The sequence below is a fragment of the Emiliania huxleyi genome, assembly GCF_000372725.1.
Source record: "Emiliania huxleyi CCMP1516 unplaced genomic scaffold EMIHUscaffold_59, whole genome shotgun sequence".
Classification (NCBI taxonomy): Eukaryota; Haptophyta; order Isochrysidales; family Noelaerhabdaceae; genus Emiliania; species Emiliania huxleyi.
The window spans coordinates 587,025-601,115 of record NW_005197576.1 but is presented as its reverse complement, the minus strand read 5'-3'; the positions used below and the strand labels follow the sequence as shown (position 1 = coordinate 601,115).

At 63.2% G+C, this 14,091-nt stretch overlaps 2 protein-coding genes across 2 annotated transcripts; one reads left to right on the top strand and one right to left on the bottom strand.

The window, feature by feature from the left end:
- Nucleotides 1–162: 162 nt before the first annotated feature.
- Nucleotides 163–1,496, top strand: EMIHUDRAFT_214030 (hypothetical protein; the record flags this gene model as incomplete). The annotated part of the gene is made up of 4 exons (XM_005764570.1): nt 163–411; nt 474–551; nt 753–1,085; nt 1,380–1,496. The coding sequence occupies 4 exons, from the start codon at nt 163–165 to the stop codon at nt 1,494–1,496; spliced, it is 777 nt and encodes a 258-aa protein (XP_005764627.1).
- Nucleotides 1,497–9,699: 8,203 nt separating this feature from the next.
- On the bottom strand, nt 9,700–11,769 carry EMIHUDRAFT_464924 (hypothetical protein). Its single transcript, XM_005764569.1, has 4 exons — nt 10,937–11,769; nt 10,570–10,611; nt 10,070–10,501; nt 9,700–9,983 (listed from the first exon to the last, which is right to left on the bottom strand). Exons 1-4 carry the CDS (start codon nt 11,749–11,751, stop codon nt 9,725–9,727), a joined length of 1,548 nt encoding a protein of 515 aa, XP_005764626.1. The 5' UTR covers nt 11,752–11,769; the 3' UTR covers nt 9,700–9,724.
- Nucleotides 11,770–14,091: the final 2,322 nt, after the last annotated feature.

Genomic DNA, 14,091 nt, shown 5'->3' with positions numbered 1-14,091 from the left:
CTTCACTTTCGTCCTGCACGCTTCGGAGAGACCCCTGACCCCCCCCCCTCCCCCCGTGGCCACGCGCTAGCTCGATCGTAGGCGCCGCCCGCGACTCTCCCTCTGACGGCGCGCGCACGCCCGGTGCCGGAGACTGACGAGGTGGTGGGGAGGGACGAGGCGATGGCGCGGCGGCTGCAGGCGGAGGAGTACAGAATGCACCCGCCGGCGGCGCTTCCGGCGGGGAGGCGCGAGGAGTCGCCAGCGCGGACGCCGCAGCGCGGGCGCGTGGAGCTGCGGCAACCGGACGAGACGGTCGACACGTGGGCCAGCGCCGCCGTGAGGGGGCTGCTGCGAGGCAACAGCGGGCTTCTGATCCCCGAGGCGCACCGCCCGGCTTTCATGGCCGCGGCCATCACCGCGATGCGGCGAGTGCGCGCCCTCAACAGCGGGCCGCTGACTGGGCTTGCTGCCTCCCGGGGCTCGTCGGGCAGGCGGTTGGCCGCGTCATCCGTATTTTCAATCCACATAGGCTGCTGCTCGAGCAGCTCACCAACGCGGCCGCCGACTCCGTAACCGGCAGTTGGCGCTCGTTGGCCATCCACGCGGCAACCGCCCGCTCGCCACCGCCGGAGGAGGAGGAGGAGGCGGAGGCGGAGGAGGAGGAGGAGGAGGAGGCGCCGCAGCGCGCCGCGCAGGCCAAGGCAGGAGGCGGCGCCGCCGGCCCCTCGGGTGCCCCGCGGGCCGCTGCCGAGAAGCAGGCCGCGCAGCAGGCCGACGACGGCGACTCGGAGGAGCGCGTCGCGCCTCGTTTCGTCAAGGTTCTGCAGACGCCCAAGCAGCAGCTATCTCCGCAGCAGGAGAAGGCCATCGACTCGCTCCGCGCGAACGGCAACGAGGCCTACCAGGCAGGCAACCTCGCCCAGGCGCGCAGGCTCTACTTGCAGGCCATCTCGCACGACCCGAGTGGCGCCCACGCACTGGCGCACAAGCTGCACTCCAATCTCTCCGCCGTGTACGCGTCGCTCAAGGACTGGCCCAACTCGCTGCTGCACGCCAAGCGGTGCGTCGACTTGGACCGCAACTTCTCAAAGGGGTGGTCCCGGGTCGGCACCGCACACGCAAAGATGTCGCAGCCGGCGCTCGCGCTGCAGGCCTTCTACACCTGCCTCCGCCTCGACCCGGGCAACGCCAACGCCGCCGCGTCGCTCGACCTCCTCCGCCCGCCGCCTGAGGAGGAGGAGGAGGAGGAGGAGGAGGTGGAGGCGGCGGCGATGGAGGAGGAGGCGGAGGAGGAGGAGGAGGCGATGGAGGAGGAGGAGGAGGAGGAGGAGGAGGCGATGGAGGAGGAGGAGGAGGCGATGGAGGAGGAGGAGGAGGCTGACTCCCCGATGACGGAGGTGAACGAGGAGGTGAACGAGGAGCAGGCCGACTCGCAGGCGACCGAGGTGGAGGAGGACTCGCAGGCGACGCTGGTTGACTCGCAGGAGATGGCGGCAGAATCGGATCTGGAGTAGGGGGAGCGGCGCTGGTGGATGGACTGTTTTGTATGCGGATGCGTTCGGGCGCATGGGTGCGCCACCGCCGCTGCTGTAGGAGGCGGACACTCTGGAGACCCAGGGACTTGGATCACGGATACGAAGTAGGGGGAGTGGTGCTAGCGGACAGACAGTTCATTGGCGGATGCGTCTAGGCGCATGGGTGCACCACCGCCCACTGCCTTAGATGGGCAGGTGGAGGTCAGTGCACATGAGAGAGGAAGACACACATGCACAACATGTACATGCATGATGGACCAGGGTGCCCTGGTACACAGTTTGAGAACACACAGCACCGTACTATACTCATGCGTGATATTCTGGAGTGCCCAAAGGATGATTTTCCCGCAATTTCCCCTCGAAAATGCTGCGAAATGAGGCGTAAAATCAAGGGCCCGGAGAGTCTGACCACGAGTCTCTGGGTGGGGGGGTCCATGACCCCCCCCCATAGCATGTGGTGAAGCCTCCGGGGGGTCCCCCCCCCCCCCCCCCCCCCCCTGAGAGCGATGTGCGCCTGCTGGTGCCGAAAGAAGGTGTCGCGACTTTTGTACAGGCGTCAAAACGGCCCATTTATGGTGAGCTGTCCCTACTTGCCCACTTTGAAAAATGGGGTTGCGTCCTGGTTCCCAGGATTGGGCCACCTCCCATGCATGGTAGTATGGAGACCAAGTCTACCGGGCTCGGTTTTGACTCACTCACTTCTGAGCCATGGTCTGATCCTACTTGCCCACTTTGAAAAATGGGAGCGCGTCCTGGTCTCCAGGATTGGATCCAGATAGAGCGCCGCTTCGCAGAAGCCAGAAAATAAAAAATCGAAGGCTAAGCTCATAAGGTGGTCCGTCCAATCATATGACGCGATCCGACGGCGAGGCGAGAGGCCATCGGCGTGCGCCCGCGTAGCGCGTCCTTCATACACGATTCATGAAGCGCCGGTCCGACGACTGGGAAAGCGGCCGAGAATACCGCACCGTGAAGGCGGATATCTTGCGCGCAGCGCCGTTGGCTGTGCCCATCCCCACAGAGGGACCAGACGCCGCGAGTGCCCCGGTGGACGATCCAACCTTTTTGCTCAACAACAAGAATGTCCAGAGCAGCGATCGCCTGCAACTGGCTCAGACGGCAGCGGCAATCGTGGCCGGTGATCCGTCCGTGGGGCAACACCGTGCACAGGTGGAGCGATGTCTTCAGGAGATTGGCGGCCTGCAACGGCAACGGTGCCAAGTGCTTGTGAGCGACTCGGAGGCCGTGGCGGCCTGGGCGACCCCCAGCTCTGCCCAAGGAGTCCTGGCGTACATTGCCGAGCAGCCGATTCCGCCTAGCGGCGTGCCACACAGCCACCACGTCCAGCACACCGATTCCGCCATTCACCAGGTGAACGGCGGCCACGACTTTGCGCTCGTGTGTGCCACACACGGCACCTTCAGCGGACAGTTTTGCGTGCGAGCCGCCTCAAAGATTCTGGACCAAAACGGATGCAGACGCAACAGGCCGGCAAGAGCGCTGAAGCGGCTCGTGCGGGATGGCCACGCCAGCGGCGGCGGCCGACTCCCCGATCCGATGCGGTGGGAGGGTGGATGCTGGTGGTGCGAATTTGAAGCGTGCACAGAGCTTCGGCTCGCCTCCCTGGAGAGCTTCGCCACAACCATTCGCAAGGAGCCGATCTGCTGGGGCGTTGAGGGGGACGGTGTGCGAGATCCTGTCTGTGGTCCCTTCATCGACCTCGGGATCTTTGAAACGGTGGAGCTCGTGCAGCCATTCGCGGCGGAATCGGTCGAGGAGAGGGATGGAGAGACCGTCATCCGTGGCGCCCAAGTGCTGCCCGTTCGCCCACACAGGCCGACTGCCGTGGTGCAGATTCGTGTGGTCGATGGGTCGAAGTGCACTGGCATCTCTGGCCTGACAAAAGTCTATCCCATGGTTCAGGGCGTAGGCGTGTCGCCCGCAGTCGCGCTCAAGCTCAACCCTGTCGACCTTCTTACGGCCGGGATGCACATTCGGGCTGAGCTCGTAATCCTACGTGTTGTTCCAGGAGAGGAGGCAGACGCCGTGCGCCGCTATGCAACGGAGCAAGCGTGCAAGCAGGCGGCGCTGCAGCGGACTCCACGGTCGGTTCTTCCTCCGCCGCCGCGGGAGGAGGCAACGGCATGGCGCGCCAAGACGCTGCTGACACGCCACGTCGAAGCGGCCGCTCCTCACTTCGGATCAGCAGCAAAGGCGCTCGACATCCACACGGCCATGACATCCAGAGATGAGGACGGAGCCTACAATGGAGACGATGACGACGCGCCGCCGGGTGAGGAGGAGAGGTGCGTCGTCTGCGGCGGCGGCCAGTGGACCGAGGGGCACGAACTCATTGCGTGCGACACGTGCGGTAAATTTGTTCACCGCTCGTGCGACGAGCGCCGGCTGCTCGGCTTGCCGCAGGGTGCCTTCACGTGTGTCGGCTGCTCCAAGCTCTCCGCTGGCGGCAGCGATCCCAGCGTGCACGCTGACGGGCTGCTTGGCGGCGCGCGGGAGAGCTCCGCCGGCGGACGCGGCGGAGAGTTCGCCGGCAGAGCCCAGGCGACAGCCCACTTCTTGCGCGCAGACAACGTCAGGGAGGCTGTCGCATCAGCTGCTAACCCGGGCCGCGACCATGTGTTTCCAGTCGTCCAGGATCGACACGCGGAGGACCCCACACAGACCATCAACGTGGTAGGTGTAGTGCGCCCTTCGCCGCGGCCGCAACTCAAGGGCAGGGCCGCCTATTGGGGGGAGGTGTACCCTGCGAAGGCGCATACGGTCATCCGTGGAGACACGGGCATGCGAAGCAAGGCTTTGAGATCGGCTCCACTCAAGTCAGCTCTCAGAGGGCTGGCACGTTCGCGCTTGCTGGTGATCACCGCAAACGAGTCGTTGGGCGGCTGCCAGGACGAGTTTGTCTCCCCTGGCGCGTACCTCACCGGTCCGAGAGGGGAGGGCAAGGCTATGCGGCCACAGCACAAGTTCCTTTCGGAAGATGCTCACATCGCGGCGCATCGGCAGCTCCGGGTGGGGTGTGCCCTCAGCCGAGACAGAGAGCAAGTGGTGGAGCGGATGAGTGTGGTGCGCGTATCGATCAACGACGAGGACTCCGGCCTCCACGTGGACACATGTGCGCACGGCCTCATGAGCATCGTGGACTACCTCTACCATGCCGTTGCTTCCATCAGGACTCGCACCGAACGCGCAGGCTTGATGGTGGCACAGAACGTGCACAAGTTCGAGGGCTGCGTGCTGCTGCCCGAGCTCGGCGGGTACACAAGGCTCAACCGTGGCCGAGATTTCATGCACGGGATGCTAAACCAGCTGGTGCACGGCTCGGTCAGCCTGACCGCTGCAGAGCGGTTGTACCGCGGGCGAGGGAACTTCACCTCCACGGCCCTCTTTGGGAATGGACTTGGGAGGCTGCTCAGAGCCTGCGGGGGGCTGAAGTATTGGTATGCGGGCACGTGAAGACAGTATTTACTTAGACAAAGGATTTCTCTTGGCCGCTGTGTGTATCTCGAGACCTCGAGAGAAGGCCGCAAGGGGCCGAATTGGTCGGCGCTCTTATTTGGTTTCCTACACTACGACTCTACCGGGGGACGGTACTCTCACCTCACAGGTGCGCGGAGAAATTTGAGTGTATATGTGGCTCTTACGTACATTCCCGGAGGAGGACTCTGCTGGACAGGGTTTGCGAGGAGGAGCGACCCGACGCTAGTAATTACGCTACCCATCAAGCGCTTGTAGGCTAGTGCCATTTCACTGTGGCAAGACTCGCGTTACAAAACCTTGGATGTGACCATTTGCGCAAAAAGGTACATCTCGGTGCCTTCCAGAGGCAGCTGCGCGTCCTGGGTATGTACCTTTGTCGCGCGCCGGAGACGACTCGACACCGCTGAGATCGGTGATCAAGCTCTGACAGGTCGCACGTCGCTCCTTTGACGCCGACGTGACTCACCCGTGCAGATCACATCAGGACACGGTCTCGACGCGCTCGGTACGACGCCTGCGACCCGTCTCGGGTCAGGTGGCACGACGCTCATCGCGCCCGCCAGCGCTGCCATGCAGGCTGCCACGACGAGGTCGAGCACGCTTCTATATGCTCGCCGAGCCTTCCTTTCCATCCCATTAGGTAGCCTGGGAACGGTGGCGGTCAGAGGCAAAGCCTACGAGGGGTGGTGGAACCACATGTCACGGCTACTGCCGGCTCGACGCCACGATAGCCTCCGAAGGCTGACTTTGCGGCACCATCATCGGACGATGTCGACGAGTTGGGTCGCTCTCGCGGTAGCCAGATGACCTCTCATACTAGCATCATCGGCCATGGCCGCAGGGAGCGCGGGGGAGGGCGCTGGGAGCAACACGGAGCTCCGTTGGACGTTTTCAAGATTAGCGTGTCAGAGTGAATTGGCACTAGCCGTAGCAAGAAAGAACTCTGCCACGGATCGGGCTCATACTAGCACCCCACCTCCCGGGCGGCCGACATCCCGCTCTCAATCGACCACTTCCGCTACTTTGCGGGAGTGATCCGGGCGGAAGAGAGCGTGATACAGTGTCAGTGCGGTCAAAGCAAGAGTTCGTGGACATGCAGAGGCCGCCAAGGCGATGGAGCGTGCAGTGGAGATATCCGGAATGCCTGGGTTCGTCCCGATCCGACCGGGGGGTCGAGAACGGCGACCTGGCCCGCGCAGCTGCTCACAGTGCCACGGCACCCGGGCCCCCCCTATCTCGGCGGGCCGAAAGGCTACCGCGAGACCTCGGGAGGTCGCGGCCGCGTTTCATCGAAAACGATCACTAGCAGGGCACAGGATAGGCGCACAGAATGCACAACCAAACACAACTGCCTGGCGACGCGCGCCCCGCATGTGCCAGGTGACCCCCCGCACACAAGCGAGCTCTCAGACAGAGAGAGAGAGAGTGAGTGAGACACCGACGCATGTCTATATCAGCACATACCGCAGGACGCTGACAGAGTGTTTAATATGCCAAAGAGGCACTCAAGGGAGGCCAGTCTCGTTGGCGTAGTCGATCAGTGGCTTGCTGTTTTCAAGCATGGCGCCGATTGACCGGGCCGCATCCTTTAGGCGCATGCAATCTGTGCCGTGCACAAAGACGACGCCAAACGGCGCCTCCGATGAGGCGCACATCCTGCCCACAAGCATGGGCAGAGCTCCTGCGGCGCCCTCGTAGTCTCCGCCGCGAACGCCGTACCTGTCCAGAACGGCCTGGAGGTCTTCCCACTTTGTGACGAGCTCTAGCTCGCCCTGTGAGACCTGCGTGATGCGAGGCTTGACCGTGGCTGACTCCTGCTGCGCCCACAACGCCCACCCCTTCTGTCCGCCGATTGCGTCCGAGGCGACGTCCAGTGCGTCGCCGGCGTGGTTGCTCAGCACGGTGCGGAAAATGTCCCACGCCTGGATGAAGCGCTGCTGCACGACGACCGTTTTGGCAAAGGCCGGGAACAGTGTGCACCTTTGGTCGAAGATGTCGTACGTCGACGCCTGCAGCACATGGCTATTGAGGCGGTTCTCGCCGACCAGCTTGTTGAGCTCCGACATTCCGTTTCTGTTGGATGGGTTGAGCGTGGGCCCGATGTTGATGACGACCATCTCAAACGAGACCTTGAGCGGAGCCTGATCAACGTCGAGCGGCTGCGCGGCGTCCGCTGGGTCGAGGGTCGCGTATAGCGAGAGAGCCGCCGCGGCGATGTCGTCCTCGCTCAGATGCATGCACACACAATCTCAAGTCAAGAACGTGATGGCGGAGGTGAATTTAAAAATCCCTGTGGTGGCTCCAAGTGCTCCAAGTGCTCCAAGGTGGCGACATACCGTCCTCCCAATCCCTCCCTTCCCTGTCTGTTTTCTTTCTCTACTAGGCACGGGACGGAGAGAAAAAGGTATTATGAAAAAGGTGGGCATGTGGGGGGCGCGGAGGGCTTGTTGTCGAGGCTTGTTGGCGAGCCAAAATGGTGATACGCTAGGCTCAGAGCGAGTTATTTCGCGCTGCGCTAGGCTCAGACGGCGAGCTAGCGCTGCGCTAGGCCCAGGCTCACAGACGGCAACAAGTTAGAGTTCTTTGGTGTTGCTAAAAATCTCTCTCTCTCACGGCGAGTGGGAGTGCGCGCCGTCCGGCCGTGCCCCGGGAGGGGCGCGGTCGACACCAGAAAGGCGTCGTGCCGTCGAGGCGGACGCGGCTTGCCACCCCACTAGTCTCAGGCGCTGACTTGCCCCTCCACATTGGCCAGCAGAGGGTACTGTTCATCATCGTTGCAGCGCAACGGACCACGAAAACTTGCCGCCTGCTACCGTAACCACCACAATCATGGCAATCAGAGCCGCACCCTCATCGTTCGGCGAAGCGCGGGCTGGTGGCGAGATGCCGTCTGAGCTGTCGACGCGTCGGCCAAAGAGGCGGTCGGTGCTGGCAGGCCCAACCGGGCCAGTGATAGCCGCCGCTTGCGCGGCTGGAGCGTGGCCATGTAAAATGGATCACTCCTTATCCCCTCATGGGCGCGCGCCCGCGAAAAAAGCCAAACGTACTCGTCTATCTGGAGGAGCCGGAACCCGCGTGTCCCCGAAAGAAAATTTTCCGCGAGGCGTTTTTCTTCCTGTCCGAAACGAGGGACGATCGTCGCGGCGAAGAGAGTGCGAGCGACGAGTCGCAGTCACATCGATCCGACGATGGCAAATGACGGTGGCATCGTCCTTGCGCTCTTGCTACTCATCGCGGCTCTCTGCGCCGTGTTCTACAGCTCAATAGCCCTGTACGCGAGCGCGCCGACAAAAGAGCCTGCGTCGTTCCCTGCTCGTCTCGCCCGGCTGTTGTCGGGATGGGCGAACGTGGGAAACGCTGTGACCCATGGGTTGCTCATCGTCGTGCTCTTGACCGACAAAGGTCGCTACGGTGCTTATTTTCCCGACGAGGTGAACTCCTACGCCGCTGGCCCAGTCTGCTTGGGGCTGATCAACGGGCTGATCGGCTTCTTTTCCCTCCGGGGCGGCAGCCTCAAAGTAAGCCTGGGATGGAACACATTTGTAGCTCTAGCAGGCTCGCTCGTACCCATGGTCTGGCCAAAGTTCATTGACGTCGGGATGACAACCTGGCCTTACGTCACCGTGTTTCTGTGGTTTGCGATCTACGCCTTTGAGAGCACGGCCTTCTTCTTTTCGGCGGCCGGGGTCGCGCTCAAGGACGCGCCGGGTGCAAAGGCAAAATAGCGGCAAGCAGCGCACACGTGGAGGATCCACAGTGTCGAGATTGAGAATCTCACTGTTGATTGATCCCAACTTGTGCCTCAATGTTGTGCGCTTGAAGAGGCCCGCTTGTGGCGGGGCGCCAGGGCTGTGCCTGTGGGGAAGCGGTGGTGCGTGCGTAAAGTGTGCGTGTGGGTGTGAGTGTGGGTGTGGGTGGTGTGGAGTGTGTGCGCACAGCTTGCTTTCTTTTCTTAGAAGGTTATGGAGAGCGGGAAATGCCTGAGTGTGCCACGAAGCACGATCCTACGCGGGGTGTGTGCGGTGTGTGTGTGTGGTGTGTGGACCGTGTCCGTGAGTTGACCAGGGGGGTTGTGCGCCGGGCCCTCCTGCTCGGCTCCAGCCAGTAGACAAGTCTTGTCACTAACAGAGTAGAAGGATCTGGCCTCGGAGCCGATGTGACCAAGCGCTGGTAGCGTGGTTTCACCTCACACCCATGGTCTCACAGTGTGCCGGCTGTCGCCGAGCGCAGTGTCGCTCACACAAGCCGCAGCACAAGTGACTGAGGGTCAGTGAGGGCGAGCCCATCGCTGTCACAGCTGTGGCAGCCGCACAGTAGGCTGTGCCATCTGTGCAGAGCGTGTGAGCAGCAGAGGAGCTGCTCTCCAGGCTTCAGTCGCAAAGAGGTGCATGCCACCGAAGGCGCTGTCGAGGTTCGCCGAGTGGCGAGTGCGGCGCAGGTTGAGGGACACCGTCACCGACGAGCGCGTTGTAGTATTCCGGATAAAGACGGCCACACGCACACGAGCTGCGGTCGTGTGGCCGTCATAGAGCGCAAGAGCGGCGAGGCGCGGGCGGGACCGTCTGTGGCGAAGCGGGTCGCGTCCCTCGATTTCCGTCAACCCACGGTCCACACGCACACCCTTACTTATGGGCTTGGGGGGCCGCTCCGAACGCCCTCATACCATACCACTCCCCAGGAGAATCAAATAAGTGGTAAATACCACTCATTTACCAGTAAATGGCAAGCACTGAGTGACTCCTCACACAGCACGCGCTCACGGGACGCAGCGGTGTCGGCCCGCGCCGGAGCACCGCCGACCGCGCGCGGGAGAGAGATGCTGAGAGTGCCCTCTCATGGGTTGACCGCGCCTGCGATTTGAGAGGTCGTACGACCACGCGTCGAGGTTGCGCGCGCGGGCGAGGCTGGCAGGGAGGAGCGGTAGGAGCCCTCGGTTCGCTCCGACGTCTCGACCAGCGGCTCGAACGCCTGGCGTGGGGCAGGCATGCGAGGGGGAGGTGAGCGGAGTCGGGTGCGTGGGGGCACGACACGGGCCCTCCCCGCGCGCACGGCACACGCGCCGTGATGGCGGAGAGCGGCACGCACACGCCTTGCGGCGCGTTAGAGCGCGAGCTGCTGCTGTCGGAGTCGAACGAGAGGGTGAGGCTCGCGGCGCTGCCGTGCACGCTGCCGTGCAAGCTGCCCTGCAGGCTGCCCCCGCCAAAGTGTGTGCCGTCATCGAACGCCTCCCCGGCAGACATGCGGTGCACCGTGAGCAAGTCCCCCATGAAGTCCTCGCCGGCGCGGCACGCCGGCGCGCAGGGCGTGGCCGCGGAAGGGCGAGCGAGGGCGAGGTTCGGGGAGGGTAGCGGGGTGGGGCGATGACTAGGGCGGTGCCGCCCAGCCGCCGCCTTGAAGGCGATGTGGTGCAGCCCGTGCGCCTCTGGCTGCGATCCGACCATCGAGACCGAGTCTGCAGGCCCGATGTGAGCCTCGAGAGCGCGCGCCTAGATGAGCGCGTCTCGCGCACTACGTCGCGTGGACATGTGGTCCGCAGCCTCCCGAGGTATCGCGCCTCCGCAGCGCCTCGCGCGTCGTACCGCGCGCGCCGCGCGTCCTGGGCGGGGACAGGGGCTGGGGTGTGGGCCGGCGCAGGGGTTAGGGTTAGGCCAGCGTGCGGGCTAAGGGCCTGCTCGGCGGGCGTGACCGAGGCGCAGAGCGGCGCGTGCTCCTCCTCGATAGGGGAGGGGAGGCCTCCCTTGCCCGCGCGCAGCCTGCCCTTTCCAGCCGGCAGCAGGCGAGGGAAGGCCCCCAGGCTGCTCAGCGTCAGGACCCGCGCCCTGGCCCCGCCCCGTGCGTCTGCCCTGGCCCCGTGGGCGGCGTCTGCCCTGGCCCCGCGGGCGGCGTTGCGCGCGGGGAGGAGGCTCCGCTGCTCGCCGCACCCCGCCCGCCGCTCGCCGCTGCCGTCGTCGTCCTCAAGCCAGCACGAGCTCGACGGCCCGTGGAACGAGCCGAACTCGTCCTCGTCGCTGAGCGGCGAGGCGGCGCCGGACCGAGGCCTGCGCTGTCTGCGGCTTGAGGCGCCGCCGCCGCCCTTGCCTCCGCCCTTGCCTCCGCTGAGAAAGCAGCAGAGGGCGACGCCAGCGAAGAGTAGAACGGAGCCGCCGCCGGTCAGCAGCACTGCCACCGTGGCCGGCGAGGCACCGCCCGCCTCGGCGGCGATGGCGAGCGCCGTGGCTGCGCCGGACAGCGGCGAGGAGGACGAGGAGGACGAGGGGGGCGGGCCTGCGAGCGCCTTGAGGTTGCTCGCGCCGTCCGTGGCGATGGCGGCGGCGGTGGTGATGGCGGCGTGCGGCGCGCAAGACTGTGGCTGGTGCCCACCGCTCGCGCTGCAGTTGCCGCAGGAGCAGCGGCAGCCAGCCCAAAACTCGGAGCACTGCCGCCACTTCCGCTTAAAGTGGCAGGACCGACCCTGCCAGCGGTGCACCTCGGTGGGGAAGGCGAGCGCCCATGCATCCACACACGTGTTGGCCGCCAGTCCACCCGCCGAGGCTGGCAGGACGCAGCTTGTCGCGCTGGCCGTGGAGCACAACGCGCCGTCGGCGATCGCGCTCGCGTCGCACTCGGGCGACTCCTCGCGATCGGCGCAGCGAGGGCAGGCGCCGTGGCAGCACACTGCCGTCACTCTGCCGTAATTTTCCGCGCGGGTGGAGTACCCAACTGTGCCGGTCGAGCAGAAGGGTGAATCCACCATCATGAGACGCGCCGACGCTGTCTGCTATTGCCGCAGCCACTTCACAAGAAGTGAGGATCAGAGTGAGCAGCCGACGATCGCCGACGACGAGCGCCGTTCACAGCGTTGTTATTGAGAAGAAAATACCTCGGATGGCGCTGTGCGCTGGTCTGTGAGACTGTGAGAGGTTGAGGTGCGAGCCCTGGAGGTTCACAGACCCTCTTACACTCACACGTCATTTGGGGCCTGGAGCCTATCATCGTGTGCGTTGGGGAGCACTGGGGAAGGGGGAGGGATTACTCGCGAGCCTTGGCCTAGAGGGCCCGTGCGCAGGGGGGAGGGAAGTCGACTAACTAAAAGAATTCAAGACCGAGTGCGAGCGAGGTGGCGAGCGCCACTTTTTGTTGTTTTTTCTCCCCTTAATTTCCGGAGAGGGAGAGAGTTGTTTTGTTAATTTCCGTCGGCCCCTTCCCTTCCACAGCAAACAAAACACAAAATCTCTCTCACACAAAACTCTCTCTCCACAGACATGCCATGGCGTGCGATCTAGATTCAGCCCACGCGCCTCTCTGCTCGCAACCACTCACCCATTGAATTGTCACTCTGCCCGTGAGTGCGAGATAGGGCTGGCGGCTGGTCGCTAGCCTCTGAGGAGGGCATCCATAGACGCCTCACATGACCCCACACACACGGTCTCGTGAATGCCTTGCGGCTGGCGGCGAGATTGCACTGCTAGAGGCGGAGCAAGCCTGCTCTAGTCTCACATGTTACTTCCTGTCGTCTGTTGTGTTGTTGTGCCCTTCTTTGTTCCTTTGGCACGTTGGAGTGCTGGGGGGGGCGACAGGAAGGATGTGGCCCGGAGTTATGTGCACGCCAACTCAGGGTGTGTGGCAGCCAGCTGGCTGTGTGTCTTGTGAGCCTGTTTGTGTCTGTGTGTTGCTCGTGCGTGTCGTCATCATCTGTCCCGCGTCCACCCATACCGCGCTGGTGTCCAGTCCGAGCCTGACTGTTCTTCACCTTTCTACCTAAACCTAACAGATGATACGTCAGACCACAGGCACAGCAACCAACCACCCTTTTTATGAATGCAAAACGTAAGAGCTACATACACTGCAAAAGAAGTGGGTGCTCGATCGGACAGAGGGTCCGAGGGGATAAAAAACATACAGGCGTGGACCGTGAGTTGACGGAAATCGAGGGACGCGACCCACCTCGCCACAGACGGTCCCGCGCCTCGCCGCTATGACGGCGGCACGACCGCAGCTCGTGTGCGTGCCGCCGTCTTTGTCCGGAGTGAAAAGTCCAACGCGCTCGTCGGTGACGGTGTCCCTCAACCTGCGCCGCGCTCGGCGAACCTCGACAGCGCCTTCGGTGGCATGCACCTCTTTGCGCCTGAAGCCTGGAGAGCAGCTCCTCTGCTGCTCACACGCTCTGCACAGTTGACACAGCCTACTGTGCGGCTGCCACAGCTGTGACAGCGATGGGCTCGCCCTCACTGGCCCTCAGTCACTAGTGCTGCGGCTTGTGTGAGCGACACTGCTCGGCGACTGCTGGCACACTGTGAGACCATGGGTGTGACATACATGGAAATCTCTGCGCTACATCGGAAGATCCTTGGACTGTAGATCGTAGATGCCTTTCAGAGATCTCTTAAGTGGCAAATCTCCTGCCAAGAGCAGCAGTAGATTGAAGAACTGGTGGAGGCAAATCTTCTCCGGAGTAGATGCTCGAGAGGAGTCTGAGATCTCGAGTTGGTGCGTGCAGTCGCTTGAGATCTTGCGACAGAGGTGGAGATTCTGACTTCGCGCCAAAGGCGCCTAGAGATCGTGTGGGCCGACTGGAGATTGCAAAATGGCGCGAAAAGAGTGTGGAGATCCTTTTGCTATGTGAATGAATCCATAGCGCATCTCCTTGAAGGTTTGAGCCCCCCTCCTCCCCCGGGCCCCCGAATCGAGATTGGAGATTGGAGATTGGAGATGGAGATCGGAGATCTGACTGAATCCGGCCTAAGATGACGACGTTGGAGATTGGAGATGGAAGATGGAGATCGGAGATCTGACTGGATCCGGCCTAAGATGTAGCGACGCTGGAGATTGGAGAGTACTGGAGAGATGGAGATCGGAGCCCCCCAGCCCCTAGTGGTGTCTCATCGATTTTCTTGTTTTGTTTTTAGACAAAGGTTCTCTGCGCGGACGGCCCCGCGGGGAGCCTCCGGCGCCATTTTAATCTGCGCTCCTCTTTATGGCCTGCGGCGCCTGGCTTGAGCTTGGAAGTGGAAACGAGTCCGCCAGGGCGGTCTGCAAACACGGAGCGCGCTGCGCGCGCGGTCTACGCCGAACTGGGGGCGGTATCATGGTTCACGCA